General features: G+C 36.5%; 9 protein-coding genes across 12 annotated transcripts; 4 read left to right on the forward strand and 5 right to left on the reverse strand.

Annotated features, from left to right (window-relative positions):
• Positions 1-39: 39 nt before the first annotated feature.
• On the reverse strand, positions 40-1,992 carry LOC6580005 (nucleosome assembly protein 1-like 1). The gene is made up of 5 exons (XM_002005842.4): positions 1,885-1,992; positions 1,362-1,466; positions 819-1,287; positions 402-731; positions 40-335 (listed from the first exon to the last, which is right to left on the reverse strand). The coding sequence occupies exons 2-5, from the start codon at positions 1,445-1,447 to the stop codon at positions 123-125; spliced, it is 1,098 nt and encodes a 365-aa protein (XP_002005878.1). The 5' UTR covers positions 1,448-1,466; positions 1,885-1,992; the 3' UTR covers positions 40-122.
• Positions 1,993-2,755: 763 nt separating this feature from the next.
• On the reverse strand, positions 2,756-8,081 carry LOC6580006 (histone-lysine N-methyltransferase 2C). 2 transcript variants are annotated; one of them, XM_032729913.2, is made up of 10 exons: positions 7,406-8,081; positions 7,221-7,343; positions 6,955-7,124; positions 6,636-6,826; positions 4,647-6,565; positions 4,518-4,585; positions 4,381-4,466; positions 4,066-4,319; positions 3,740-4,006; positions 2,756-3,560 (listed from the first exon to the last, which is right to left on the reverse strand). In XM_032729913.2, the coding sequence occupies exons 1-10, from the start codon at positions 8,016-8,018 to the stop codon at positions 2,902-2,904; spliced, it is 4,350 nt and encodes a 1,449-aa protein (XP_032585804.1). In that variant the 5' UTR covers positions 8,019-8,081; the 3' UTR covers positions 2,756-2,901. The 2 variants fall into 2 exon arrangements, with proteins under 2 accessions (XP_032585804.1, XP_002005879.2); XM_002005843.4 differs by having other exon boundaries at positions 3,707-4,006; positions 7,406-8,080.
• Positions 8,082-8,378: 297 nt separating this feature from the next.
• LOC6580007 (protein-L-histidine N-pros-methyltransferase) lies at positions 8,379-9,653 on the forward strand. The gene is made up of 3 exons (XM_002005844.4): positions 8,379-8,632; positions 8,694-8,981; positions 9,039-9,653. Exons 1-3 carry the CDS (start codon positions 8,540-8,542, stop codon positions 9,591-9,593), a joined length of 936 nt encoding a protein of 311 aa, XP_002005880.1. The 5' UTR covers positions 8,379-8,539; the 3' UTR covers positions 9,594-9,653.
• Positions 9,654-9,845: 192 nt separating this feature from the next.
• LOC6580008 (mRNA-decapping enzyme 1A) lies at positions 9,846-11,099 on the reverse strand. Its single transcript, XM_002005845.4, has one exon. The coding sequence runs from the start codon at positions 11,013-11,015 to the stop codon at positions 9,897-9,899; it is 1,119 nt and encodes a 372-aa protein (XP_002005881.1). The 5' UTR covers positions 11,016-11,099; the 3' UTR covers positions 9,846-9,896.
• Positions 11,100-11,544: 445 nt separating this feature from the next.
• On the forward strand, positions 11,545-14,298 carry LOC6580009 (DNA ligase 1). The gene is made up of 6 exons (XM_002005846.4): positions 11,545-11,666; positions 11,734-11,790; positions 11,852-12,115; positions 12,211-12,843; positions 12,957-13,828; positions 13,892-14,298. Exons 1-6 carry the CDS (start codon positions 11,650-11,652, stop codon positions 14,257-14,259), a joined length of 2,211 nt encoding a protein of 736 aa, XP_002005882.1. The 5' UTR covers positions 11,545-11,649; the 3' UTR covers positions 14,260-14,298.
• LOC6580010 (regulator of nonsense transcripts 3B) lies at positions 14,234-15,917 on the reverse strand. Its single transcript, XM_002005847.4, has 3 exons — positions 15,776-15,917; positions 14,627-15,715; positions 14,234-14,568 (listed from the first exon to the last, which is right to left on the reverse strand). The coding sequence occupies exons 1-3, from the start codon at positions 15,836-15,838 to the stop codon at positions 14,311-14,313; spliced, it is 1,410 nt and encodes a 469-aa protein (XP_002005883.1). The 5' UTR covers positions 15,839-15,917; the 3' UTR covers positions 14,234-14,310.
• Positions 15,918-16,084: 167 nt separating this feature from the next.
• On the forward strand, positions 16,085-19,492 carry LOC6580011 (paired mesoderm homeobox protein 2B). Of its 2 annotated transcripts, XM_002005848.4 has the most exons (4): positions 16,085-16,291; positions 17,437-17,844; positions 18,840-19,030; positions 19,287-19,492. In XM_002005848.4, the coding sequence occupies exons 2-4, from the start codon at positions 17,571-17,573 to the stop codon at positions 19,470-19,472; spliced, it is 651 nt and encodes a 216-aa protein (XP_002005884.1). In that variant the 5' UTR covers positions 16,085-16,291; positions 17,437-17,570; the 3' UTR covers positions 19,473-19,492. The 2 variants fall into 2 exon arrangements, with proteins under 2 accessions (XP_002005884.1, XP_043867048.1); XM_044011113.1 differs by lacking the exon at positions 16,085-16,291 and having other exon boundaries at positions 17,363-17,844.
• A 175-nt stretch (positions 19,493-19,667) lies between these two features.
• Positions 19,668-22,945, reverse strand: LOC6580012. 2 transcript variants are annotated; one of them, XM_002005849.4, is made up of 4 exons: positions 22,754-22,945; positions 20,387-20,577; positions 20,035-20,312; positions 19,668-19,967 (listed from the first exon to the last, which is right to left on the reverse strand). In XM_002005849.4, the coding sequence occupies exons 1-4, from the start codon at positions 22,800-22,802 to the stop codon at positions 19,700-19,702; spliced, it is 786 nt and encodes a 261-aa protein (XP_002005885.2). In that variant the 5' UTR covers positions 22,803-22,945; the 3' UTR covers positions 19,668-19,699. The 2 variants fall into 2 exon arrangements, with proteins under 2 accessions (XP_002005885.2, XP_043867047.1); XM_044011112.1 differs by lacking the exon at positions 22,754-22,945 and adding an exon at positions 20,892-20,961.
• A 1,441-nt stretch (positions 22,946-24,386) lies between these two features.
• Positions 24,387-26,088, forward strand: LOC6580013. The gene is made up of 4 exons (XM_002005850.4): positions 24,387-24,495; positions 24,614-24,855; positions 24,922-25,252; positions 25,314-26,088. The coding sequence occupies exons 1-4, from the start codon at positions 24,460-24,462 to the stop codon at positions 25,986-25,988; spliced, it is 1,284 nt and encodes a 427-aa protein (XP_002005886.2). The 5' UTR covers positions 24,387-24,459; the 3' UTR covers positions 25,989-26,088.
• The last annotated feature ends 3 nt before the right edge of the window (positions 26,089-26,091 follow it).

The following is a 26,091-nucleotide window of genomic DNA, read 5'->3' on the forward strand; positions in this document are numbered from 1 at the left end:
ACTAAAAAATGAATTCAAAGATAAACACATTTCTCGAAGTTTGAATTCACCAAAAATATATTTTAATGTATACTTATTATACACAACTCTTACAGTTGAATATTCATTATTTTCGTTATGTTCTACTGATTGGGACAATCGTTTGGAGACTGTTTTTTGCTGGACTTGGTTTGACCCTCGTTCTCATCGTCGTCATACTCGTCGTCTTCGTTTTCGAACTCCTCTTCATCTTCATCATCCTCATCATCAACAATGTCACCCGTGAAATAAAGCACAGCTTTTGGAATAATTCTAGCACGTAAAAAGTGACCGATTTCGAAATCAGTGGCCAAAATCTGCAGATGAATGAAAAGTTAAAAACTATTCATAAAAAATAAGTTAAAGAAAAATCCAAAACTTACTTGCTGTGACTCATCATCGATGTCTTCCTTGTCTTCCGAAACTTCTGGTGGATTAAAGAAATTGAAAAACGAGTCTGTGGGAACTTGTTTAACAATGGTGCGCACAGCACCGCGCTCCTTGTGCTTCTGTTTCTTGCGAATAGTCTTAACAGTCAAGTTCATTTTCTTCTCCCAATTAATAACGCAACCTTTGCATTTATAAATTTCCGGACCCTCGAAGGCAAATGGATCTTCAAGATCGACCGTCGACTTAAGGAAGTATTGCTTCGTTAGTACAGTGTTCGAAAAGAATTCATTTTTATCGAAATGAAAAGCTAAAGTATAAGAATGCTGGAAGTATAAAAACAAAATCAGTTAACAAATAGTATACCACACCTTACTTAAGATGCTCAAGTTAATATTAAGTGATCTACGTACTTCATCATCATATTTAATTGTAATGTCGGTAAGATGGCGAATAGCCGGCTCATCGTGAGTCTGCACCATTTCAGACAACATTCCTGTGTTTCTGAACACTGTAAGCCAGAAATCTGGGATTCCAGCTACATCCTGGGGCATTGCTTTTATACTCTTAAGAGATTCACGGAATGCATCGCTGGCATCCCCTTCGATGGGTAAAGCTTCTGGTTCCTTCCACTTTGGTTTCTCTTCCGCAGGGTCTAGTTTGCCGGTAATGATCTCCCTGCGTTTGTCCAAAAGGGGTTGATAGCTCAACTGATACTTTTTCTCCAAATTGTAAACTTCCTCAAAAAATTTTGCTTCAATTTGCAACTGATCCAACTGCATATTCTTCAGAACAATGATCCGTTTCTGAACACTCTCGGGCAACGATTTCACCATTTCTTGCAAAAACTGTCGCCGTAACACTGAATTCATATATGCTGGCCTGTCGTAGAGCACAATTCAAAATGTAAATATTCAGAAAAGTGGGCAAAAGCAACAAAAAATATTTTTAATTACATGGATTGACAGTCGGAATTTGACTTATCATCGTCGACTTCATTGCACGACTCGGCGTCTACATGTCCTTCCTGTGGCGCATCCATTCTGAATAAAAATGAGGTTCTGAAACGCGTATACACATGTTTGTTAATATAAATTGCGTTTTTAGCTTTCAAATCGCTTATATTCATAAATCAACATTCACATATTACAAGATAAACAACATAAAACTATATGAAGCTTAAAAAATCATCAAAAGAATTCAGCAACATAATAAAACATGAATTTACGACTTGCGTTTACTGAGAAAAAAAAAAAGCCTAATGCATATACAACATACATACATACATATACACAACGCACATTCCTAAGCACTAAAGCACGTGTGCTTTGTACTGAGAATTTATACTGCATTTTTTCGTCTACCGGTCAGCTTAACAGCCATTTATATTGTTTCAACATAAAATAGAACTTTTTTTTTTTAATAGACACGCAAAACCATTCTTATTTTAAAAATAATGTAATTATAAAGCAGACATACCTCTAGACAAAAGTTAGAACGAAGAGCACGCCGCAACGATGTCGATCCAAAAGAATTAACTGCACACCAGAGATGAGCAAACTGAAACCATTCCAGTAGCAAGTACTCAAAGTGTAACTAGTACTTTTAAAAGCATACAATAGTAACTGCGCCAAAATTCAGAGCTTGCTATTTATACCAATAACATTTCTATGGTCAGTGATTTAAGTTTATTCTCTTGTTGGCTATTTTTGGCACTTTAAGAAAATTTGTTATTAATTTTCCCATTATATTTTACAATAATTCATGTCTGCCCATCTCTCCAATTTTAATTTTTAGACGAGCGTCAAGCTTTAAGTTTGCACTAGTAAAATTTATTTTAGATTCTCAATAAATTTGGTATTGAGTCAAATCGCAAAAATATTATAATATATAAATATAAATAAGCAAGCAGAAATTCTGTAAGCCATATACATATATATAATTTTCTTTCGTGATAGGATTATGATATATGAGAAAGCTAAATTTAGCTTTTTTAATCATGAAACCGATAATTAGTAATCGATATATGTATTTTTGTTGGAAAGCTAAAATGTATGTTTTCACTATTGAATCGCGGTTGATGCGATTTTATAATGCTGATGATATTAGCTATGATGCTATTTCTGAATTGAAGAGGTCATTCTAATTTCTCATACTGAATATACGTTGCCAATTATAGCTAATAAGTCTATATAGTTAGGGGTGCTTTTCTTTAATAACGCCAAATAAATATAAAGTATAAATATAAATATAAATTTATTTTTAAGGTACAAATTGTAAAGATTGAATATACATATGTACCTTTTAATTAATTGTTACATTTGCTTACTACAACAACAACACACATATATCAGCAACCTTACAAAAAAAAGGAAGTCTTAAAATTATTATATTCTTAAAGGGCTAAAAAATGCTGTCTGCATTAATTTTTACAATCGTTAATAAAATAAGTTGATAGAGTAGTTATTGTCTAAGAACAACTAGATGTATTCATGTTCACGTAGAGTTTTTCTCTGTATCGTCGAAGTCCAAAGTATTAAGAACATTAACATCGAGTTCTGGATCCGCATATTCCAATATATTAAAATCATCACCAATTTCTGAAGTTAGGGATTTAAGCAAGTCATCATCATCGCCCTCACCGAATCCGCCTAAAATATCTCCAAATCCAACATTTTCTAATTCTACTGCCGAGGACGAAATGCCTTCCTGTGATTCCGTTATTTTCATATCAAGCTGAGCTTTTCCATCGTGCTCTAATCCTCTAATGTCAGTATGTTGAGGATTTCCACTCATGCTTAACATTGGATTATTCTGTGTTAAAGCGGCATTTTGCATCAGGCCAAGTCTCAAGACATCATTTTGCATAAAGTATTCAGAGTTGGAATTCATTAGGACCGCATCGGAACTATTTTTTTGTAATAAATTTCTCAGCTTTTTGTCTCCAACTGGTTCAGACTCAAATGTTGTCGTATGCTCCATTCGATTGTCAACAGAAGACATTTTTGATATGGATGGTGAGCCTGCATGCATAGTTGTCCTTTGGATTGTAGATTTAACTACCAGATTCTCATTAGAGATTACCATTTGTTGATGGGAATTGGTGGCTTGCATAGAAGATCCAATATAGCATGGTGCTTCGTAGGAAACTCCACCTATAAACAAAAAAAAATTGTTTATATATTAAATATATTTTGAGCTCCTGTGATTGGAAATGGAAATATTAAGATTTCTAATTTTTTGAAAAACTTACTTATAAAAATTAATAATATGAATATATATTTACAATAATTGCTATTACCAAACATGTTTGATTGATCTTCCTTTGGCTTACAGGGCTGATTTTTCCAAGCGCGTCCATCATCCTGCTTTTCCAGCTTAGGAGGCTGGGTAACTTTGCATTGCTCGCGCCTCTGTCGCAATGCAGACCGATTGTCTTTTGCTTTTTGTAAGAACGGCGCTTTTTTCTCATTACATAGGGATCGCCACCTCTTTAAAATCTGCTTGCAGCGATCAGTCCAATTAGGATAAGACTCTTTCAAATTTGCATGCTCTGTATTAGCGTACAACACTGCCGAAATCGTTGCCATAAGTCCAAGATCTATAAAAAGTATTGTTGTTTTATTTGTATTAAATTTTATAAGCTCCTTTTATATTTACCTTCATCTTTTCGCATTTTTTCAGCCGTCTTCTGTGTTCCAACATTTATGCACTCAGTGGGCTCGCTAGGTTTAACTTCTTCAACCCTTTTCTCAGTTTGTAGAGGAAGTTGCGTTGTGATAGTTTGCGTTTTCGCCTGATATTGAAGCTGTGGCGGCTTATTAGTTATATTTTGTGGCATTTTGTTTTGGAACTTTTGGTCGTGTCCCAATTGTGGGGACACCGCGTAATTCTCCACTAGAAGTGGTGGCTCACTAAAAGTCAATTATAAAATTATAATTTTGTAATTAAGAATAAGACATTATTATAGTTTACCTCATTGTTGACTTTGTATTATCATTTGATGCTATATAATTGATTGAAGCATTAATTTCATCTAACTCCGGTATGCCCTGTGTTGTCTGAGAAGGGTAATTAGAAACAATGAAATTTAATATTTTAAATATACTTACCAAAGTATCCATAGAATGCACCATGTTGGGCGCCGCAGCATTCCTTGATATATCTGACATATTAGAATCTGAATAAAAAATAAAGAGTTTATTGTATTAAGAAGTACTTCTGCGCTTTCAAAAACCTACCAATCATCGCTCCACTAGTTACTAGCTTTTTATTTTGTTGCGTCGCTGTTGGGAATTGATTGGCGAATACGTTTTTGTTTTCGTTGAAAGTTTTCTCAACTTTCACGCTCTTAACTGACTTCGCTGGGCTCTTATTAGCAACATCATTGTCAGGGACTTTTTCGCTTGTGGGAGTAAAGTACATTTTCACTGCGGATCCGATTTCATCGGAAGATTCAGAATCGTATTGCACGGCTTCGTTAGATTCTAAAAGAGGTTTCCCGAAGAAAGCTTCTTGTAAATATTGCGGATACGCCTCGATGATTTTGTTCTTTTGTTTTTTGCGTATTATTTTCTTCTTCTTGTCAGCGACTAACATGGCATTCAGTTGATCCATCGTATCGTCATTATCTTTCTTGAGTGCCCGATTTCGAACAGAAAATCCACCAATGCCCAGCTTCTGCAGATTACGCTGTCGTTTTTTGCGTAGAACATGGACACCATCATCGTTGGTGGAAATGGAAAAGCCTTCCGGTATTGCAGTTTCTGTTCTGTCCCAAATCATACCGTCCTTATATTTATCACCTTGCACATCATCAGAGATTGCACTTTCGTTTTGCGGATCTTTCGAATTACCCATAGGTTGACGCATTTTTCTTTTCCGCTTAATTTCGGTGGACAGTGATTTGATCATATTCAATCCATTTTCACTCAGGCACACTCCATCTATCCAATGAATAGCTTCTGTGCTCTCCAACAGTTCGTTTGGCAAACGAATATTCCGATCCGCGACGCCCATCGCCTTTCCTTCTTGAGGCACGTCCGGTAAAAGCTTCGCAGCCGCCGTAGACTCCTCATTTAAATTTGTATTTGCATTGGCAGGCAAAATCGCTTTCGAGCTGGCGCGACATTTCATGCACTTGTACACATTATTATCATAGTATTCCATTGTGAGCTGCGTGTTTACGGAGTCGCACAAGAAATGTGACCATTGCTCGCATTGCTCACATTGAATAATCATATCGCCTTCGGTGTAGCTCTTCTTGCACACAAAGCAGTTATTTTGGCTGGCGCACGGCAAGCATTCAGGCGCACTTGGTTCATTGAAGTTGACTTTCTCAGTCGGATTCCGGCCACACTTCTGACAGATAGTGCAAAAAGAACATTTCCAATTGCCATGGGGCACCGTCTCCAAGGGCGGATTCACACAGTATATATGATACGAGATATCACATTCATCGCAAAGAAGCAGACGTGCCTCGTCATTCTTTTTGCCACAGCCTTCGCAGACTGTGCAATCCAGGCAACGCCAACCCTTCTGCAACATGCCTCTCGAGTGCTTGACACTGGCGCAGTAAGGATGATAGCATTGGCCACATTGTGCACAAGTGATCAAAACGGCGTCGCTTTCAATGCCCAAAGTGCCGCACATGACGCAAATGTCCTGCGAGAGCACAAACTTATCTCGTGCCGAACACAATAACAACTTTTTGTCACTCGAAAGGTCTGTATCCATGGTACGGCCAATGAAGCGATCGCTGGAACCGCTTTGAAGAACAAGTTGACGTCCTTTTCCCCTATTGCTGCGCTTCTTCCCTAGCTGCGATATAGCTCCCATGCGGTGCAAAACAAATTTACCGCCTTTGCCACGAATATTTGTGAGGCAAACTTTTTTCTTCGTATTCGGCAATTTGAGAGGATCTTCACTGTTGACATCCATGCACGGTTTTCCATTTAATGGTTCGATTTCCACATGTTTGATATTAAACTGCTCTGAAGACTGCATATCAGCTAGGGACCGTTCGAGCGGATCAACAATCTTGGCCCCAGCTGAATTACTTTTACAAATGGGACAAACATAATCATAGTCCGGATTATATTCCTTTGTTTTGTGATATGCAGTCAAGTCAGCCTCCTCATCACATGTGCTATGAACAAACCTGAAAAGAAGAAGGTTGTTTAAAGAATGACGTGCTAGAGTGCTAGTGCTATATTATTTTCATCACTTACTTGTGACAGCAACTGCATTTAACCATTTCCTTGTAGGCTGCAGCTCTATAAGCCTTTTGGCAAATTGGGCAGGAAAATCCTTTGTTTCTTTGCTGATAGCACGAATCGCAAATTGTATAGTGACTGTGCCAGCGAGATGAGCTACCTCCACCGGGCGTTCGAGATCCACAGTCCGTGCAAACACGACATCGCTGCAATTAAATGCAAAGAAAGAAAAATTTAAAGTGCTCTAATAATAGCTATGATACACACATTGCCATGGCTTAAGCTAGAACTTCATTATATAAATATATAGATCAATATCGGATGTTTTACTTACATTACATTTCCAGCCATATTTGGGGATCGAAGATATTACAGGCCGTAAGCAAGTGGCATGGTAGATCTTTTGGCATTGCTCACACTTGATGAATTTAATGTCATTTGCCTCCTGTTGTCTACAAATCTGACATTTTGTACAGCGTGCACAGCTCCAACCAGATCTCGTATCTAACAAATTTTTAAATAAATTAATTTAATCTCTTTCTAAACTTATTCTGGTAATATATTATGCAAACAAAATTTATATAACATCAATTGAATTACCAGGTAAATTAGCTAGTCCAATGCAAGTGGAATGAAAATGATCTCCACACGAGCAACACATTATTAGCTTGGACAGATCACCCAATGATGAGCACGTCAAACATCCAACATTGTTATCAGTGCCTAAAATTACACAAAAATTAATATAAATATTTGTAATTCTTATATGCATTTGCCTAACTTACAGATTAATGGCACCTGACTCAAATGCTCCGTGCAGAATACAGTGAAACTTTCCAAGATGAGAAAACAACCGGCTGCAGCGGCACACGGCCAATGATGGACTTGTCGGCAATTCATTTTGCAAGTAATGGACGCTCCGTATTGGCCACAGAAGCTGCATTTCTGCTCCAAATACTCGTTTAAATTGCTTAAGAATTGCAATATATCTGGATCCTTGATCTGAACTTTTTTACGCAGAGTCCACATTATGCACATGCGATGTACGTAAACAAACTCGTCATCAAAGAACACCACAGCATTTACCAAGTCTGTGTAGCCGATTTTATCCAGCTCATAGGTGTTCTCACCATTGCCGCCTACATTTTTACTTTTCAGCGAAGAATTCATTATGCGAATAATACTCTGATCCTTTTCAGTTTCATTGGGTTTTCTTTCCTTGAGATCCGCAGGAACTTTTAGTTGAAGCATGGTCCCTTGACCAAGACCGCTTCGCTCCCCAAGGTTACATAGACAACAAACTTTCCCGGGAAACTTCTCGGGAAAGTATGGCAGTTCATCTACGTTCGGAACCACAACATTTTTTTCATCTATGTTTCCTAACATGTTTACGCTCATTTTATATTGATTAACATAAGTTTAAATTCTACATATACAAACTAGAGATGAGCAACATAAACTCAAACTATCGATATTTGTAATATGTTATTATCTCAAAGTAACTAATTGAGTACTTAGAGTCGATAGCATTAATACAAAATTTTGTATAGATGTGCGTTTACTCAAAACAAAAAATACTTTGAAAATATTCTTTCATATTTTAAAAGTAAAAATTTTAAATATATTTGTTTGGTTTATGCATATTTTAATATATCTATTACTAATTAAATAAAACCTCTTCACTGAAAACTGCGACTTTTAGTAACAGAATATTATTATCATTTATTTTTAAAATGTATAAATAGCGTCGTCATTGAGTGTGTGTATGTTTGTATGTACACATATGTTCTAGATAACAGTTATATTAAAAATTGGTTTCTCAGTTAAACATGTCGTGTTCCTAAGAGAGCATGTAATAAATAATATAATCTTTCCGCATAAAGTAAGATGTATGTATGCCAAAGTTTAAATAGTTTACGATGGCCCTTTATCGACCCAGAGGCACTTTGGCACGCGTTATTTACGCCAAATTTCATAATGACAATTTTTTAGAGAACATAGACACACAACAGGTAAGTTCATGTTTAGCCAGTTTCATTAAATACACGCTAAAAATAATATATATATTTCCAGTGGTATTCATTGAACTGTGAATTACCTCAAAGATTCCAGTCGAAATTTGTGGATCTTAAACAGCCTGACCCGACAACAGTACGATGGCTGGAACGCACAAAGATGTTGTCCTCAAATATTTGGTTGCATTTATGGCATGCATTGGCCAGGTCCGTTCTGCAGTTTTTTATGACACAGACCGATATCAATGGACTTTTAAAACGTGGCTCCATGTTCATTTTGTCAGAGGAGCAATTCTGTAGACTACTGGAAGCAGGTGGATTTCAAACAAGAACTCTAGCCGAACCGGTAAATTCTACTTTTATCTCGTATAGACCGAAATGACATCCGCTATGTTTATTCTAGATAACTCTCTTAGATATTGGTGCCGGTGACGGGGAAGTCTCGTTGCGTGTGGCAAATAGTGTTAATGAACTTAGCGGCAATGCTGTTTTACAAGTATTTGCCACTGAAGCCAGTTGGACAATGCGAGAGAGGCTAAAGAAGCTGAATTTTAATGTAGTTACTGAAATACGTGAGCTACAGAATGTAAATTTAATTTCATGTCTTAATGTACTAGACCGCTGCTTCGATTCCTTTAAGCTACTCGAAGATATACATACTGCATTAGCTCCGACAGGACGCGCTGTAATTGCATTAGTTCTTCCATATATGCATTATGTTGAAACGAATACATCGCATTTACCATTAAGGCCACTTCTGGATAATTCCAATAAGCGAAATGGTCGTGAAGCATCGTTTGAGGAAGAAGCAACAATGTTTTTGGAACTATTAGAGAATTGCGGCTTTCGCGTTGAGTCTTGGACGAAAGCTCCATATTTATGTGAGGGTGATCTTCGACAATCATTTTATTGGTTGATTGATCTTATTGTTGTACTTTCCAAAAAGCCTACAAATTGAAGTATTTTATTTTTATACTATATAATAAACTTTCCAAAATATTTCCAATTACTATAATAATTCCAATAGGACTGTTAAATTCAACCAAATCTTTTAAGTTCCAATGTAAGCTCTTTCCCCCGCTTTACAACACAATATTCGATTACTGTTAATATGACAAATGCTATTTTTATAAGAATCGATTTATGATTTCGATACTTCAATTTACTATTTCTATTTCTCTGGTGTCCTTAAGATATATAAAATTAAAAGTCACTTCTTTTCTTTTTACTTTTGAACTTTATCGACAAAATATTACAATTTTTATTGATATGTTGTATTAGAATCAATCAATGAATTCGAACAGCCATTGATGTAGGCTTTATGCAACTTATTAACAAATTCCTTGTCGTTTTGAATAAGGTAAGTAAAGGCCTGCACGAACTGCGCAGAGTTAAGTGGAAAATATGGTTGCTCTGGCTCCGATTTGACACTGGGCACATCAAACATTGTCGGCGGCATCAGCGCCGGCTTGGCTTCCGGCTTATCACCGACGAGTAGCCTTCGGAGGCACTGTTCAGCTTCATCAGTTGAAATCAATGCCGATCCCGATGGTGATTCATCTATACTTTTATCAAACTTAAGCTCACTTAAGAAGGAGTTCGGTTTGCCCACTGTATTCCGAGCGGCAGACGATGTGGTTGCCGTTAAAAATGGCGATAATGGACATTGCGAAGAGCCAACAAATTCGTTTTCTCTTGTGGAGGCCTCGATGGGCGTCACAGATCGCTGTTGCTTTTCCAGCTGATCTACCGAAAGAGGCTGCGGTCGATTCAACTGCAAGTCCACTGTTGCTTGCTTCGCAGACTCGAAGAACTTCATAACATTACGTGAAGTCACGTTTTCGGGCTGATTAACTGTGGGTCCAGGCTGCGTCTGGTTGTTTAACTGGGCATTATATTCCTTTTGCGCCTGGCTGAGCATGTTAAATATACTCGAGCTGCCAGCTGGTTTAGAACCTGACGCTATTGATGCCGTTTGCTGCTGCTGCCCGTTACTTGCTTTGTTTAGCAGCAAACTATTTACAAGGCTGCTGATGCGATCGCACTCGTCGCTATTGTAGAACCAGAAGCCACGGATGCGCGACCGTTCGTTGCGGTATAGCAGAAATGGTGGCTGCGATTGCAACTCCAAGCTGCCAGTTATTGGCTCCACGAATGACGTTGTGTTTAGTCGATTGTTAATGAATATGCTGTGAAATGGCTCCGCATTGCGGTGGTAAATAAAAAAAGCGCCTTCAACATCCGTTTTCTCCCACTCATTTTGCTCCGAATTGAAGGTATAAAAAGCAACATGTGACGACGAATCGACGATTTCTTTTGCGTATGGATCAATTTTCTTGATAGCTGACAAATTCATGCGAGTAATGCTTTCGTCCGCCATTGTATATAATTTAAAACTATTATTGTATTCAAAGATTCAACTAGCCTCTTTTAAACCTTAGAGATGGACAATGCGCGATTACCTTTAATTAATCATCAAGTACAGTGGGCCTCTACAAATTTTCTCTAAAGACAAATTTTGATACTTAAGATAATTAACTTTGAAAAATATATATTTCAAATTTTTTAAAATATAAAGCTGTGAATTTTATTGTTTTTATTTTGTTAAACAAGGAGTAAAATAATCTACGAATATATCTGAAACAAACAAAATTAATAAATAATTGTTAATGAAAGCAATCTATCTCCTTGTATCAACAATTTGTCAATTAGCTAATGTTTTCCAAACACATAATATTAATTTATATCGCTAACCATAGTGTTTATATCTAGATCAAAAATAAATGAAACAAATTACAAAACCTTTGAAAAAAAAAAAAGAAAATCTGCCGATACTTAGATATTGCATTCAATAGTATCGCTCCGGCCATCGATAGTACAAGTCTCATATTTAGGGAATAGCCATACAAGGTATACGATATAATCGATATGCTGACAGAAAAAGGCGCGAATGTACATACATATTGTAGATATTTACACAAATATATAGATTATAATAATACATTGTTGATAAAATGCAGAAGTCGATAACGTAAATATAAACAAACCAATTATACATTGCAGTGTTTAAAAATTTTCCGTCTTCTTGGTTAATCTAGCTCATTTTTTAAACCAAAGGATGAAAGTCAAAACTCAAAATACGCGGAGGATGCACGGTAAGTACGCAATTTAATAACAAAACTAAAGGTAAACCAAATGGATTGAACAATAATACAGTAAGAAGGAAACTAAAAGTGCAAGCATTGAGGAAAAGCCTAAAGTACCAACTCCTGTGAAAACCATAAAGGAGGAAGGAGATGAAAATGCGCTGCCGACGGTTGATTCTGAGGAAAAGATGGAGCTTGAGGCGCCGTCGCCTGTTAAGGTAAGGAAAATGGAATTGAACTCTGGGTTGCCTGAAAACGAAGCAAGTGAAGCCTACGATCCGTCGGTGGAAACCTATCATCCCATTAATGATGCCTATTGGAAAGCGCAGCGCACGTAAGTTGAGATTGAGTTTTATAGATGAGAGTGTGGAAATCAAATATAAATACAAAGCGCATTCAATTAGATTTATATTATATTTATTTGTCTAGCACGCCCTACTTGGCCTTGGCCCGTACGTTTCAAGTTATTGAGGAGACAAAAGGCCGACTGAAAATGATTGATACATTGAGTAATTTCTTTTGCTCCGTAATGCTGGTTAGTCCGGAGGACTTACTGCCGTGCGTTTACCTGAGTATCAACCAGCTAGCGCCCGCGTACGAGGGACTCGAACTAGGCGTCGCCGAAACGACGCTTATGAAAGCAATCTGCAAGGCAACCGGACGCAATTTGGCGCACATCAAATCGCAAACTCAATTAACTGGTGATCTGGGCATTGTCGCTGAGCAGTCCCGCGTATCGCAGCGCATGATGTTTCGTCCGAAGCCATTAAATGTGCGCGGCGTGTTCGCCAAACTAAAGGAGATTGCCAACATTTCGGGACAGGCGAAAATAACCCTCGTCTACGATGTGTTCGTGGCTTGCCGACATGCCGAAGCGCGCTTCTTTATACGTTCCCTAATTGGCAAATTACGCATTGGCATTGCCGAACAGAGCCTGCTCACGGCTCTAGCAATAGCTCTCGTCAAACGGAACCACATCAACGATTGCAAGGCCCATAAAGTTTGTGATATTTACAAAGATGAAATAGCGGATACAACATTGATACTTAAAACCACATATAGGTAAGACATAACATAAATCACCTCTGTAGATCTAATAGATGCTTATAGATTATTTAAGTTGTTTTACTTTTTACTTAATAATATTTTAATATTTACAATTTTTATTTTACCAGCCAATGCCCGAACTACGATATCGTCATACCAGCATTATTGAAATATGATATTAAGGAACTGCAAGATCGTTGCCCTATGCATCCCGGTATGCCGCTTAGGCCTATGCTCGCCCAGCCAACGAAAGGTGTTTCGGAAGTGCTGGAACGCTTCAGTGGCATGCAAATAACTTGTGAATGGAAATACGACGGTGAACGAGCCCAAATCCATTTGAATAAAGATGGCGAAATTAGTATTTTCTCACGAAATTCGGAGAACAACACGCCAAAGTATCCAGATCTGATTGCTAGAAGCAAATCATTAGTGAAAGGCAACGTTGAGACATATATACTTGATAGCGAGATTGTCGCCTGGGATATCGAACGCAAGCAAATTCTTCCATTTCAAATTCTAACAACGCGCAAGCGCAAAAATGTCGATATCGCTGACATTAAAGTGCAAGTGTGCGTATACATTTTCGATCTACTGTACTTTAATGGAGTTTCGCTTGTGACAAAGCCGCTGTCTGAGCGTCGCAAGATTCTGATGGAACACTTTCAAGAGGTGGAAGGCGAGTGGCAATTTGCCACAGCCCTCGACACGACCGACATGGATGAAGTGCAGCAATTCCTAGAGGAATCCATTAAAGGCAACTGCGAGGGTCTCATGGTCAAAACATTGGACGAAGAGGCAACCTATGAAATAGCGAAACGATCAAGAAATTGGCTCAAATTGAAGAAGGACTATTTGTCAAATGTTGGCGACTCACTGGACCTGGTTGTGATCGGTGGTTATAAGGGCAAAGGCCGACGCACGGGCATCTACGGTGGCTTTCTGCTCGCTTGCTATGATACAGAGAATGAAGAATATCAAAGCATTTGCAAGATCGGAACAGGTACTTGAAAATCTGCACTTATTTACTGCCTTCATTTATGCTAAATTACTTAATATTTCGCAGGCTTCACAGATGAAGATTTGCGACAACATTCGGAGTTCCTTAGTGCGCATGTGATTAGCAGTGCCAAATCATACTTTAGATATGATCCAAGCTTGGAGCCGGATGCTTGGTTTGAGCCCGTTCAAGTTTGGGAAGTTAAGTGTGCTGATCTGTCCCTAAGTCCGATCCATAGAGCCGCCATAGGAGCTGTTGATCCTGAACGCGGCATTTCCTTGCGTTTTCCGCGATTCATTCGCATTCGGGACGATAAGAGCCCGGAAAATGCCACCGATGCGAATCAAGTATCTCTCATGTACAACTCACAGGATCAGGTTAAAAACAATCAAAAGTCCAGCGATCAAATGGACATGGAGAGTGATTTTTATTAATAAATGCGTAAAAGTATTTGCATAACTAAAAATAACAAATTTCATTTGTTATCATTTTACTATCGAATGGGCACTTGTGCTACTTTCAGAGGATTTCGACTCACGCCGCGTTGCCTCAAAGTTGTCTTTGTTGTCCTGTGGCTTTTGCCTGTTGCGTCTGCCAAACCTCTTATTCCTGAGCGTTTCCTCGGACATCGCAACATCGCCGTCACTTGGAAATGCGGGCACATCTTTACAGCTGGGCGAATTATCTTCAGAGCTCACACCGACTCGCACCTTCGGTTGATATATGGCAATGGAGGGACGATCCTGTAGAAGACATTAGTTAATTTATTTGATTGAATTTATTATTTATGGAAAGCCAAACCTTATTCCTTATGCGACGTTCATCCGCACGGGCATTCTGTCGTTCCTTATATGTTTCCGCTGGCTTAGTACTTTTTTGATTAGTTGACGCGCTGACGCTTTGGGCTTTGTCAACTTCTTTTGTACCCGTACTGCTCCCAGCAGGCTCACTGCTGACTTCAGCTTTCGCTGCTGTTTCGCTGGGCGCTTCGGCAGCTGTGTCCGCTTCATTTGGCTTTTTCTTTAATATGACAATTTCTTTGTTTCCCTTCTGATTGTCTTTGGGAGTATTGGAGTTCCTGTTTGTTTGCTTCTGATTCGTGTCCTTATCATTCTTCTTCTTATCGCGATTTTCACGATCTCGCACCAATTTGCGTTGTTCGTGTTCATCGCGCCGACGTTGATCGCGTTCGGTGCGCCGCTTGGAGCGAGCATTTTTCACAGTTTCCTCTGAACCTTGACCTTCCTTGTTGAACCCCTTTTTCTGATTATTATTATTACCAGGTTTCTTGGGATTTTCAGGTGCAGACTCTTTTGTTTTTGCATTTTCTGGCTGCTCTGCGGCTTTGAGAAGCTTCTGCTCTTCACGATGTTTGCGTTTCTCCTCGTTTCGCTTTCGGAGTTCCTCGCGACGCTTCTCTTTTTTATTCGCCAAGTATTGAAGCAAAGGCGTTGATTTCACCTTCTCTTCGTTTCTGCTTTCAAAATTGAAATCAATTTTCACATCACCCAAACGATTAGCCTCCTCGCGTTCCTCGGCGAGCTTCTGCAGGAATTCTTGAAAGTGCGGTTCCTTCTCAATCGTATTCACCTTATTGTCATGACTTCGCGCTTTGTTTTTTAGAAACCACTGGAACGGCGCATATTCGACAATGGCAACATATTCGGCGCCCTTTGAATCGACAAAAACATATCCATCGAACCGATCACGAAACTGTATAATTTCGTCAATATCTTTGGGCGACATATCAATGTAGGCGCGACATGTTGCTTCCTGTCCGAGCGACCAGTCGGCAGGGCAATAATAATAAGATTCGTTCTTCGGCAACGGATCCACTTGTTCAAGAAATTCCTTCTCGGTCATTGTCGGTGGCAAATGCCGCACCACAATCTAGGTTCGTATTAATGAAACATTTAAAAATTTTCATATAAATTTATTATGAGTATTTACCTTGATTGAGTGAGTCGACTTATCCTTTTTATCCCGCCGTTTATTAACTCGTGGTTTTTCCATTTTATAAATAGTTTATTGTTTGTTATTATTTTATTCCGACAATCATACGCATTAGAGAATGAAATAAAAACACTACATATTCGATTACACTCGATTTTGCAGGGGAAAGTATCAAGGTAGCGTTGAGCATTTGGAATGAAACAATGAAATATGGCACATGAGCCAATTGTTATAGGGAAGTATGATATGAATAAATAAAAAATATTTATATTTAATTAATAATAGGTTGCAAAAACTACTACATACACATATATAGTAATTGTACATTTAAAAAATGGAAACCGGCTCCAAATAGAATCAAAGCAGCGGCAAAAGCAAAGCAAAGGAAAAGGGGAACTTGAGCAGAGAACAATCGAGTTGACTATCGTCTCATTAATCGGAACAATCGAATCGTCTACACTTGTGAAACGTTATGTTTTTGTTAATGTGCTTAACAGACGAAAACGTATATAGGTATGTACATATATAATTTTTCTTGTAACTCAGCTCTAAGTTCTAGTAAAATTCATAATGATTCAGAATTTACCAGCATTTGTATTAATTTTTTTCTATTACTTTTTTTTTAATGCTTTTTATGGAAAGTTGCACCACAGAAAGCGCTTTGCCTCGTCTTCGAAATGAATTCTGTTATCGTTTCTTCTATGGCAAGGTTCCCCTCTCAGTCTTTGCTAAGAATTTTTACAAATTATCTTTTAGATATTACTATGAAGGAGGTGAGAGGACCACATAGAGGCAGGGAATGCTGGAAATATCATGTAGGGGCAAAATTTCGATAACTAAGATGCTCACACTTTCGAGAAAATAGCTCCCAAAATTTACTTCACAACAAAAGCCATTTATGTATATTTATATGTATGTAGTTGGTAACTAGAGTAATATTAATTTTTGAAATTTGAAGTTGCTGAGACCTATGTATATAGCTAATAGCATTTATATCTCTATCAAATCTTCTCTATATAAAGTAAATTACAAGCTAGCAAGTATATATATAAATTTACTAAAAGAAGGTTACTATGGTATTATATAGATTTTTTATTAATAAATTTACATATATATGAATTACTGTAATTCAATTATACATATAAACAAAACAATTAAATTTAAACTCTTTAGTTGTGGTAAATAGTAAATTGGACTTGGATAGATCAAACAGTTCATCATCGAGATGAGGATCCGACAAATCTACGTTAGGTTTTCTTATTAACTGCATTCGCATAAAGGCATTTATCTCTTTTCAAATTTTTATTTTATTTAGACGGGGAAAATTGACAGAGAGCCAAAGTATTTTGAGGAGAATAGAATTTCTTTCAATTTTTACATTAACTTAAGCAATATTGAAAAACCCTCATGAAATATTATCCAAATTCGAGAAAGAAAGGTAAGCTTAGTAAGCCTGTTAATATACTCATGTTTTTCGTGCAGTGCATGGTGTAAATATTCCCACCCCCAAAAAAGCATTAAGAGATTTTAAGCGCCGCCCCCAAAGGCGGTGGATGACATCTTCTCTCTCTTTCGTTTTATGAATCGACTGCATCCTTTTTCGTCCAAAGGATGGATGGATAAGACAATCGTAACAGTAATTTTTTATTTAAGCACAGTTAAAATTTTGTAGTTCCTGTGCGGTTTCGAAATGATTTATTTTAGAAAAATATGTGATGGCTGGCAAGAAATTTAATCTACAATATAATTAGTGTCGCGTTTTCTGACTTGTGAAAACCACCGATTCAATGCAATGGAATTTTCATTTTTGAACAAAACAAGCTATGATAAAGATTGTATATATAATTCGAATGCCCAATTGCACAACTCGAATACAAGTGCCGGAATTTCGGTGGCTAACCATATGAGTCATTATAATCTGATAATCGACTCCAGCTATAAGTTAAGGGCCAACGAGAATGCCATTAGAAACTCTTTGAATCAAGATACGAATATATTTTTTTCGAAAATAACGAATGTGGCTGAGTTTTATCCCGGAACACATAATATTACGTCCTATAATTCCGGTAAGTAACGAGAATTTGAAGTTGAACTTAATTAAATCTGAGCAAATATGAACATATTGGGCTAAGAATTTTGATCCTCAGGAAGTAGCGTATATACCCTGCTCAAGAAACCCTTTATTTGAATGCTAAGCCCTATTTATAGCTAAATTTACATAGGGAAATAAATAAATAAACAATCAATTGGTTGTTTCCGCTCCTTATACCTTATACCTCTTCCATAAAAGTTTAATTTTAGATGAAAATATGATGCCTTTGTCGTCAATGCCTGACTACTAAATACCCTTCATCATGCGCAAAATTTACTTTCTAGAAAAATGTAGCTGATTTCTTTCAATATTCCCATACTAAAGTAGTTAATATATGTATTGATAGAATTTATGTGATGTATATAGATATCTAAGAAATAATCGTAAGAGTCTATATAAATGTTAAAATTTCCAAATCCGACATACTCTATCAGACACATATATTTATCTATTGATGCTCTTTTTGCTAACTTTACAACTTTTGAGTAGGCTTTTCTAATCATATCTCTCGAGCATTTGGTGGTTGTTATAGAGAGCCAGTACTTCAGAGACTTACTTGGTTTCGGTGGTACGAAAGACTGTTGTATGCTAGATTAATGATATAATATCGTGTCAAAAAGGACTTGACTTTATTGTCTACAGCAAATTAACTATTTATCCACCCTGCTGTAATACAAACGAATAAAATTTTGCACGCCTTTTAACAATATGTTTACTAGACGATTCTATTTAAGGCGCAATGCCATGAGGGATGATCCTGAAACAGCCTCCGAGCTGGTACACGTGTCATAAGTCCCATTGTAAAAGCAATTAGGCTAATTGAATATACGTTGTAAAAGAAATAAACAAACCTATCCATAATTTATATATAAAGCTTTAGGGTGGGGAAACTAATTTTATTTAGAGATATGGTACCTTCAGACATCAATTTAAAAGTAAACCACATAACATTTAATCCATTTCTTTTAGGCTATCAACTCAAATATACAGATGAATGTTCAAGTTTAAATGACAAATCGAAGCAGAGACGAATACGCACAACCTTTACATCAAATCAGCTTAATGAACTTGAAAAGATATTTTTGGAGACCCACTACCCAGATATATACACAAGAGAGGAAATTGCATCAAAACTACATTTAACAGAGGCACGCGTACAGGTAAATTCTAAATAAACTTTCAATATATATACAAAAATATAAATACAAATAAATGAAAATAAAACATAATATAAACATAAAAATGTATAAATAATATACCACAAAGGGCAAAGAAAAGAAATACGACTTTGAGAGTGGAGTCTAATAGAAAGAAATTTGTAGAATTAATTTATAATCATTTTATGTAATTCACAGAAGTTCTTACCTCTTTGGTAATTTAAAATTAATTTGAATTTATCTGCAATTCCTTTTATAGGTTTGGTTCCAGAATCGTAGAGCCAAGTTTCGAAAGCAGGAAAGACACGCTGTTTATGTAATGAAAGATAAATGCAGCAAGATAGAAGGACGACACGATACGGTATCTGGGACCCAATGTTATGATCTATCTATTCCCGAAACGCAAAATTTATGCCAAAAAAAATATTTTTATGATCAAATATAGAACATAAAGTTTATACAAAATATAACAAAAACTTGTATGAATTTATATCTAGAGGGATAAAAAGCAAATACAACATTATAATATGCACCACATCTCTAGAGGTAGAATTATCACAACATTTCAGACAGTTAGAGCTATACCTTGGCAATAGAGATAAAATATCACGCTTAGTTCCGAGCTCTTAGAAACAATAGCTTTTGCAACAGTAAAAACAACAAACTTTTATTTTAAACTAAAATTTTCAGGTAATCTATTAGGAAATACACCAGAAAACTTAGTGTTAATATCCGAAAGTCTGTGCCGGCTATACACGATCCCGATGTTATGATGGTAGTCAAATTCTGGGAATAACCCTCGAAAGTAACCACACACTTATGCGAGTCCAGATCGTCGTCATCGTCATAGATGGCCGCAAAAGTCGTTGCATTGTAATATCCATCCTCATTCTGCTGAGGATCATTGGCCACCACCTTGACAATATCATCGTCTTCCGAGCTAAGAGAGTTTTATATACGATCAGAATTCATTTAAGAGTTATAATCTCTATTGCTCTGTTACTTACGTAATAGTTATTGTGGGTCTCGGGAAGACATTGGTCACCGTGCACTCCAATTGAGTTTCATTCTGGATCTTGTAGCGATACATGTTGAGGGTATAGTTTCGCACGTCTATCACCTGAACGCTCTTGTGGTTGGTAATCGTCTCCGATCGCGTTTGGACCACACACTTGTAGTCTCCGGTGGAGCTGATAGAGGGATTTATTAGAGCCAGTGCACTATATTGCTTATTGGGATCAGTTGAGCTCTCATATGAGCTATCCACATCATTTTTAAATTCAGGCTAAAGTCGAATATATAGAATATATATAAATATATTATAATTAATAATGAGTTTTGGATAATTTGAGTACTTACAATGGGTGCTGGGTGAGATCCGCGTATCCATTGGTAAATGGTTTTGTCATTCCTGAACCACTTTACAGTCAGAAACGATGCTGTATCATTCACATTATAATCACATTCCAATATAGTTGGCTCCATATCATCGTTCTCCAGAACCAGAAACTTTGTTTCTGAATCGATTTTGACAGGCAGACATAGTATACCTGGAATGAGAAAGAGAGAGTAGGAGAGAGAGGTTAGATCGTGAGGGAAAACTTTGAGGAGATTTCGGATGAGTTTAGTGCGGGTCTTCCGAGAGAGATGGCGATATAGACAGCGAATTTATTTTAAAATTCCATCATTTCAAGAATTATTCCCTTTTTTCTTTGATTTATTTGTTGTTGCCCATAAATCACCTTAACTTTTGTTAAATTACCATCATCTGTGACATTTAAAAATCTTTAAATATATATAAACATTTATTATTTTTGACAAATATTTAATTGAACTTGTCGAAATTTATGCACGTTTGTCTTACGTAAAATTCCAAAAATAATACACGTTGATAGATTTAATATATAGATTCCAAACATTTGACCATGATTTTTGTAGAAACTTTTATATTTGCCAATTACACAGGCCAAAAGAATTCAGTTAATAAGAATGTGTTATTATTTTAGGAAAGAGCCTTTGAAAATTATTTTGTTGGCCGGTGTTATTGACAACATTTGCCTATAATATATAACATAATCTATATACATTTGTTTATTTTCACGTCAAAATGCTAAAAAGCCATTTTAAGGTCACGCCTTGTTCTTACTACAAACAAAAAGTATTCAAAAACATTTTCATATGAATATTTATGAGCAACATTTTGCCCATGTGGACTATGACAAGTCATAAAAATCTTTAGACAAACGAATTGTATATTTAATAAATAATTCCTTATTTAATTTTTATATAATTTTATGTTTCAATATAATCCTCCTCTTTTCAAGGGTGAAGTCTTTCTCAGCATTCGAAGGCATTTTTCTCATATAACAACATTTTTTAGAATAAGGGAAAATTACTTATCCTAGAAAAAAAGTATACAAAAGCTTTTACCCAACTTCTATGAGTTTTCATTCTTCCAATTTATTTTTTCTCTAATTCTGTTTTGCCATTTTCTATACCCAAACATACCTTATTTCTTCTTTAGTTTCTTTATATGTGAGTTTTACCAGTGAATTGCTTTACAACCACTTTCCAAATCACTTTTATTTCCATAGTCAAGCATCTAGCTCTATGTATATATCTAAGTCTAAAAGTCGCTCGAGCGCACCAAAAGTGTTTAAATTAGCAACTTTCGCCCAAGGTTTCCGCCTGACCTATTCATAATTAAATCAACATCTTTGAAACATGTGTTTTTATTCAGTCGAAAAATGTAAGCAAATGTACATAGAAAATTAATCCATGGGTGGTAAACAGTCTATATACTATACGCCGTACTGATGTATTCCAAATTAAGTTTGCAATTTGAAAAGAAATCTTTAAACAAATTTGATTTGCAGCTGCGTTAGAAGTTTTTTCGTATTATTATACTTTTGTTATAATATTATTATTATAGTTTTATATATTTTTATTTTATTTTTTATCATTATTTATAAATTTATCAACGCATTTTATATTGAATTTTAGGGTAGGATGATTATATTTAATTTATATGTAACAGAAGAAGGCATAGAGCTCATAATTCGAGAGACGAGGGGAATCGATATAGCCATGTCAGTCTGATCGTCCGATCTCGTAAGATATAAAAGTGAGAGGGCTCACAGTGTACAGGGTATTTTCTAGTCGAGTAGATCCGACTAGAATAAAATCTGTGATTTTTACTTTAAATATACTCATATGATTTTTACTATGATTATTGTTTATTTTTGGCTATTATTGCTTATTTTTAGTTTAATATTCAATAATTTTTATTATTTAGAATTTGTAATAATTATATTTTTGAACTTTTTCGTCTATTCTTTCATTACTTTCGAATGTAGATCACAGCACAAAAAAAGCGGTTACAAATTCTCCAAGAGTATTTCTCGTAATTTTCATGTTTTGTTTGCAAAGCTGCGCGGCTCGGTGCACTCACGTCATAAAGCAACAATAAAACTGCTCCAAGATCCTGTTACTATAGCGATCTTCTATATATTTTTGTGTATACGTGCATACACACATATACATTAGCGCGTATTAAAGATATATATGCGAATTATATAGGCAAATATATATGCAATAATATTTTGTTGTATACGAAGAGATGATTTCATTTCTTAATTTATAAATAGTTTCAAGTGCTTCACGTTGAGGCGAAACGAACAGCGAACGGCGAACAGAGCGAGGAGCACACCTGACATGAACCGTTACCTTTCAAAATCGTCGACGTAACAATAACAAAAGCTAGCAAAAATTGCATTTTCCTAAGGTTGTAACACAGCAGCTAGAGTATTGTATATATTTTATATTTATTTATATATATATCGTATATATATATATTTATTTATTTATTTCACTATTTTAAATACTGCAGCTGAACCGTACGCTGGGCATGGTCAAATACAATTGTCTGATATATCACAACTGAACGCTCCTCGAGCGTGGCATACGCATAGGCAACATACAAATACAAACACACATATGTATATACATATACGTCTGTGTTTGGCTGTGTGTGGCGCAAAACCGTCAACAGCTCGCAGCGGAGAGTCAAAAAGAAAAACAACCCACCTAACGAACCAACAACGAATGGTTTCTATCTGTTCCGGCTTTTGCCTCTTTTTGATCGTGTGTTATATTATAGCACACTTGTGCATTTGTCCACGTGTGTGTATGCGCGCGCGAGCATGTGTATGTGGGAGAACGTCTGCTCATTATAAGCATGTGTGTGTATCCAAATGTGCTGCAGCCCGTGCCACTTGTATGCTTGCTGCTAGCTCTGTATGTAAGTATGTGTATGTGTTTGTATGAGTTTCTGCAGCTGCCATATGTGTGAGCGAGTGAGTTAGTGAGTGAGGGGTGGAAAGCCTTTCTGCTCCGTTGCTTTTTGGCCTACGTTAACTACTGTTTAACAGTCGGTTTTGCTGTTTGGTATCTCCTTTGTATTAACATGCAACTAGAACTATGTAGGTATGTATACCAGCTTGTACAAACAAAATACAATCTAAATTGCATTCAAACATATACTTATATTAGATTATATACAAACATATATAAATGCAGACATACATACATACACATATGAAAGTAAGAGAATGCAAAAAGCGTCTGCCAAAACTGAATCTCTGAATCTCTGAATCTCTGAATCTGCCTTTGACATACATTTTCTTTGATGTGTTTTAGTGTATTGTTTACAAATATTCATTTACTGTATGCCTATATATTCCTATAAAAAGTGAATGTGTAGGGTATATATTATTAACTAAATTTTATATTGACTTTAATGCGCCAAAACAGGACGTGGATATGTATCAAGACATTAAAGCTAGAAGGCTTTTATTTAACTCCTGACTAAATCTTGCTCAAGTAGAAATATCAATTATTTGAATACTAACAAGTTTAACTTCACCTTATCGGGTATAGCTATTTATAATAATTTGGGTACAGACTGCATCAAGCTGTTTCTATAGTAAACATACAGTTCGATCCTGTTGGAGAACAGAAGGCAGCACGATCAACTAACCACCGGAAGGTCAAAATTTGTTCATTTAAAATATTCAAATATTTACCCTTTTTCAAGACCTTATCAACAGCAACTAAATCTACCAAGGCATTATAAGCAACGCACCCCCAAAATGACTTAGTCATTTACTGACACGTTCTTTCAAATAGTTGTTAAGTTTAATTTATCAATCCAACCCTTACTATGTAGTATGCAGTGCTTTCAGTCGTAAGTATGAATTAGTCAAAATCACAAAACACTACAGAAACTGAAATTTAAATTGGCGCCAATTGAAATATGCGATAAAGGCTATGGCATCATCGATTTATTAATGGGCAGCACCGATAACAATCATCGACACACAACACTGCGGAGGTGTTCGAATATTGTTACATCTCTAATTGAATCTACTATTATGTATCAAGTGAAGAGCCCGGTTCGACTATTGGAGGTGATTCGCCAATAAAAAAATTAGTTTTTACTAGTTCTCATTTATGAAATACAATTAACAGTGTTTGCTATATTAAACTAAGTTCAATGCTAATATTTGTATCTAACTTCGACCATAGATCTGGCCTCAGCGGTGCTCTCACGTGTTTCGGAATTTGGTATCTAATAAAACAACAATGCTTAAATCAACTATAAATTGCGTTAATGCGCACAGAAGATGTTTATCATACTTCTCAAATGCATTTAACAACTTGGCCAACCAAAGTGCCTCAAGCCAAAGCGTCAAATATTTGGATTTGGATGTTTTTGTTAACCAAGATCACAAACAAATGGATTTAGTGGATAAACTTGTAAAGCTGAGGTATTTTCATTGATGAACATAAAGAAGAAGAAAGAAATGAGCTATAAATATTGTGTTCTTTTTTAGAAAGCAAAAGCATTCTACATCTGTGCCGCTTCTGCCAAACATATTGGTGAAGCAACTACTGGACTTGTCCGGCCCCCAGGATGCAGTTACTGTTCTGCGAAATCCTCTACAATATGGCATATTCATTGATCAGTTTACGGGATGCCATTTAATGGATCTGCTGCTCCACAATGGCAGCATTAAGGAAGCTGCTCAAGTCTCAACTCTACTTGTGGAACGCGACTTATGCAATAATGAATTGATTTCTGCCCTCGCACTTAAATCATTTTACGCTTATCTAAAAATTTATAAACCAAGCCCACCACCTGAAAAGCCTGAGAAGCCAGAAGTGGTATGACCTCAACATGTATTACATCCAACTAAATAACTAACCAATTTTCTGGTGCTTCTAGCAAAAAGTTCGTGTTAAATTTCTGCGCAACATCCCTGAGACGATTGAGAAATCAGAGGAGAAACTTCTCGGTGAATCGCTAATCAAATTAGGCTTGAGTCCCAGCCTGGATCAGGAATTGGCCAAAAATATAACTCTGCTTGGTCTCATAATGTCTGATAGCTATGCTGAGGCTGAGCAGTTTATATCACAAAATGAACAAAGTCTGTACAAAGATGTTGTGCAGCTGGGGCAGAAACTAATTGAGAGCTTAGAGGGAAGAAGCAATCCGGAATTTAAAACTCTCCTAGATGCGGCGCTAGCGAAGTGTGCGAAGGCGGATTCATTTGATGAGATTTTGGATAAACGAGTTAAGCTAAGCGCCAGCAGCTTTGAGCCACAATTGATATCGGAATACGACAAAAGCTTTAAGTCGTGGCAAGCGAACTTTCAGCGCGCCGTTGAGGAACAAATGAAAGTCCTTGAGACCAACCAACGCATTGAAAACATTGAGAGTACACTGAGTGCCATGGAAGCGAGGCGACAAAATCTGTGGTTCTTCGAGAACAAGGAAGATATCGACATACAGATATTCAAAAAGAAAGTATTCTATCCCAAGCGCTGGTTCGGCAAGAAGAAGAAGCCCAAGGCAGTCGATGCATTCTATGTGCCTCCAACTATAACTCGAGGACATTGATTGGATTTGAGTCAATTCGATCTGATTGATTTGTTAAAAAACAAAAAAGAGGATGTCCAGTTTTTTCGATTTAATTAAAGTACTGGAAAAAATAAACAAATTT

The sequence above is a fragment of the Drosophila mojavensis genome, unplaced genomic scaffold (assembly GCF_018153725.1).
Source record: "Drosophila mojavensis isolate 15081-1352.22 unplaced genomic scaffold, ASM1815372v1 contig_80, whole genome shotgun sequence".
Lineage (NCBI taxonomy): Eukaryota > Metazoa > Arthropoda > Insecta > Diptera > Drosophilidae > Drosophila > Drosophila mojavensis.

What these genes read in the sequence shown, in the direction of transcription:
- LOC6580007 (XM_002005844.4), top strand. Translation starts at nt 8,540, where the DNA reads ATGGCCCTTTATCGACCCAGAGGCACTTTGGCACGCGTTATTTACGCC. An exon ending in AGAACATAGACACACAACAG is followed by an intron (nt 8,633 to 8,693) that starts GTAAGTTCATGT and finishes ATATATTTCCAG; the next exon opens with TGGTATTCATTGAACTGTGA. An exon ending in CAAGAACTCTAGCCGAACCG is followed by an intron (nt 8,982 to 9,038) that starts GTAAATTCTACT and finishes TGTTTATTCTAG; the next exon opens with ATAACTCTCTTAGATATTGG.
- LOC6580011 (XM_002005848.4), top strand. Translation starts at nt 17,571, where the DNA reads ATGGAATTTTCATTTTTGAACAAAACAAGCTATGATAAAGATTGTATA. An exon ending in TATTACGTCCTATAATTCCG is followed by an intron (nt 17,845 to 18,839) that starts GTAAGTAACGAG and finishes CATTTCTTTTAG; the next exon opens with GCTATCAACTCAAATATACA. An exon ending in TAACAGAGGCACGCGTACAG is followed by an intron (nt 19,031 to 19,286) that starts GTAAATTCTAAA and finishes TTCCTTTTATAG; the next exon opens with GTTTGGTTCCAGAATCGTAG.
- LOC6580006 (XM_002005843.4), bottom strand. Translation starts at nt 8,018, where the DNA reads ATGAGCGTAAACATGTTAGGAAACATAGATGAAAAAAATGTTGTGGTT. An exon ending in AATACAAAGTCAACAATGAG is followed by an intron (nt 4,320 to 4,380) that starts GTAAACTATAAT and finishes ATTGACTTTTAG; the next exon opens with TGAGCCACCACTTCTAGTGG. An exon ending in AAAAATGCGAAAAGATGAAG is followed by an intron (nt 4,007 to 4,065) that starts GTAAATATAAAA and finishes TACTTTTTATAG; the next exon opens with ATCTTGGACTTATGGCAACG.
- LOC6580005 (XM_002005842.4), bottom strand. Translation starts at nt 1,447, where the DNA reads ATGGATGCGCCACAGGAAGGACATGTAGACGCCGAGTCGTGCAATGAA. An exon ending in AATTCCGACTGTCAATCCAT is followed by an intron (nt 1,288 to 1,361) that starts GTAATTAAAAAT and finishes GCTCTACGACAG; the next exon opens with GCCAGCATATATGAATTCAG. An exon ending in CAATTAAATATGATGATGAA is followed by an intron (nt 732 to 818) that starts GTACGTAGATCA and finishes TTATACTTCCAG; the next exon opens with CATTCTTATACTTTAGCTTT.
- LOC6580008 (XM_002005845.4), bottom strand. Translation starts at nt 11,015, where the DNA reads ATGGCGGACGAAAGCATTACTCGCATGAATTTGTCAGCTATCAAGAAA.
- LOC6580012 (XM_044011112.1), bottom strand. Translation starts at nt 20,946, where the DNA reads ATGTTTGGAATCTATATATTAAATCTATCAACGTGTATTATTTTTGGA. An exon ending in TATTATTTTTGGAATTTTAC is followed by an intron (nt 20,578 to 20,891) that starts GTAAGACAAACG and finishes TTCTCATTCCAG; the next exon opens with GTATACTATGTCTGCCTGTC. An exon ending in AGACCCACAATAACTATTAC is followed by an intron (nt 19,968 to 20,034) that starts GTAAGTAACAGA and finishes AAACTCTCTTAG; the next exon opens with CTCGGAAGACGATGATATTG.
- LOC6580009 (XM_002005846.4), top strand. An exon ending in TATTGGAAAGCGCAGCGCAC is followed by an intron (nt 12,116 to 12,210) that starts GTAAGTTGAGAT and finishes TTATTTGTCTAG; the next exon opens with CACGCCCTACTTGGCCTTGG. An exon ending in CATTTGCAAGATCGGAACAG is followed by an intron (nt 13,829 to 13,891) that starts GTACTTGAAAAT and finishes AATATTTCGCAG; the next exon opens with GCTTCACAGATGAAGATTTG.
- LOC6580013 (XM_002005850.4), top strand. Translation starts at nt 24,460, where the DNA reads ATGTATCAAGTGAAGAGCCCGGTTCGACTATTGGAG. An exon ending in GCCCGGTTCGACTATTGGAG is followed by an intron (nt 24,496 to 24,613) that starts GTGATTCGCCAA and finishes CTTCGACCATAG; the next exon opens with ATCTGGCCTCAGCGGTGCTC. An exon ending in GATAAACTTGTAAAGCTGAG is followed by an intron (nt 24,856 to 24,921) that starts GTATTTTCATTG and finishes GTTCTTTTTTAG; the next exon opens with AAAGCAAAAGCATTCTACAT.
- LOC6580010 (XM_002005847.4), bottom strand. Translation starts at nt 15,838, where the DNA reads ATGGAAAAACCACGAGTTAATAAACGGCGGGATAAAAAGGATAAGTCG. An exon ending in AGTCGACTCACTCAATCAAG is followed by an intron (nt 15,716 to 15,775) that starts GTAAATACTCAT and finishes ATACGAACCTAG; the next exon opens with ATTGTGGTGCGGCATTTGCC. An exon ending in AACGTCGCATAAGGAATAAG is followed by an intron (nt 14,569 to 14,626) that starts GTTTGGCTTTCC and finishes TGTCTTCTACAG; the next exon opens with GATCGTCCCTCCATTGCCAT.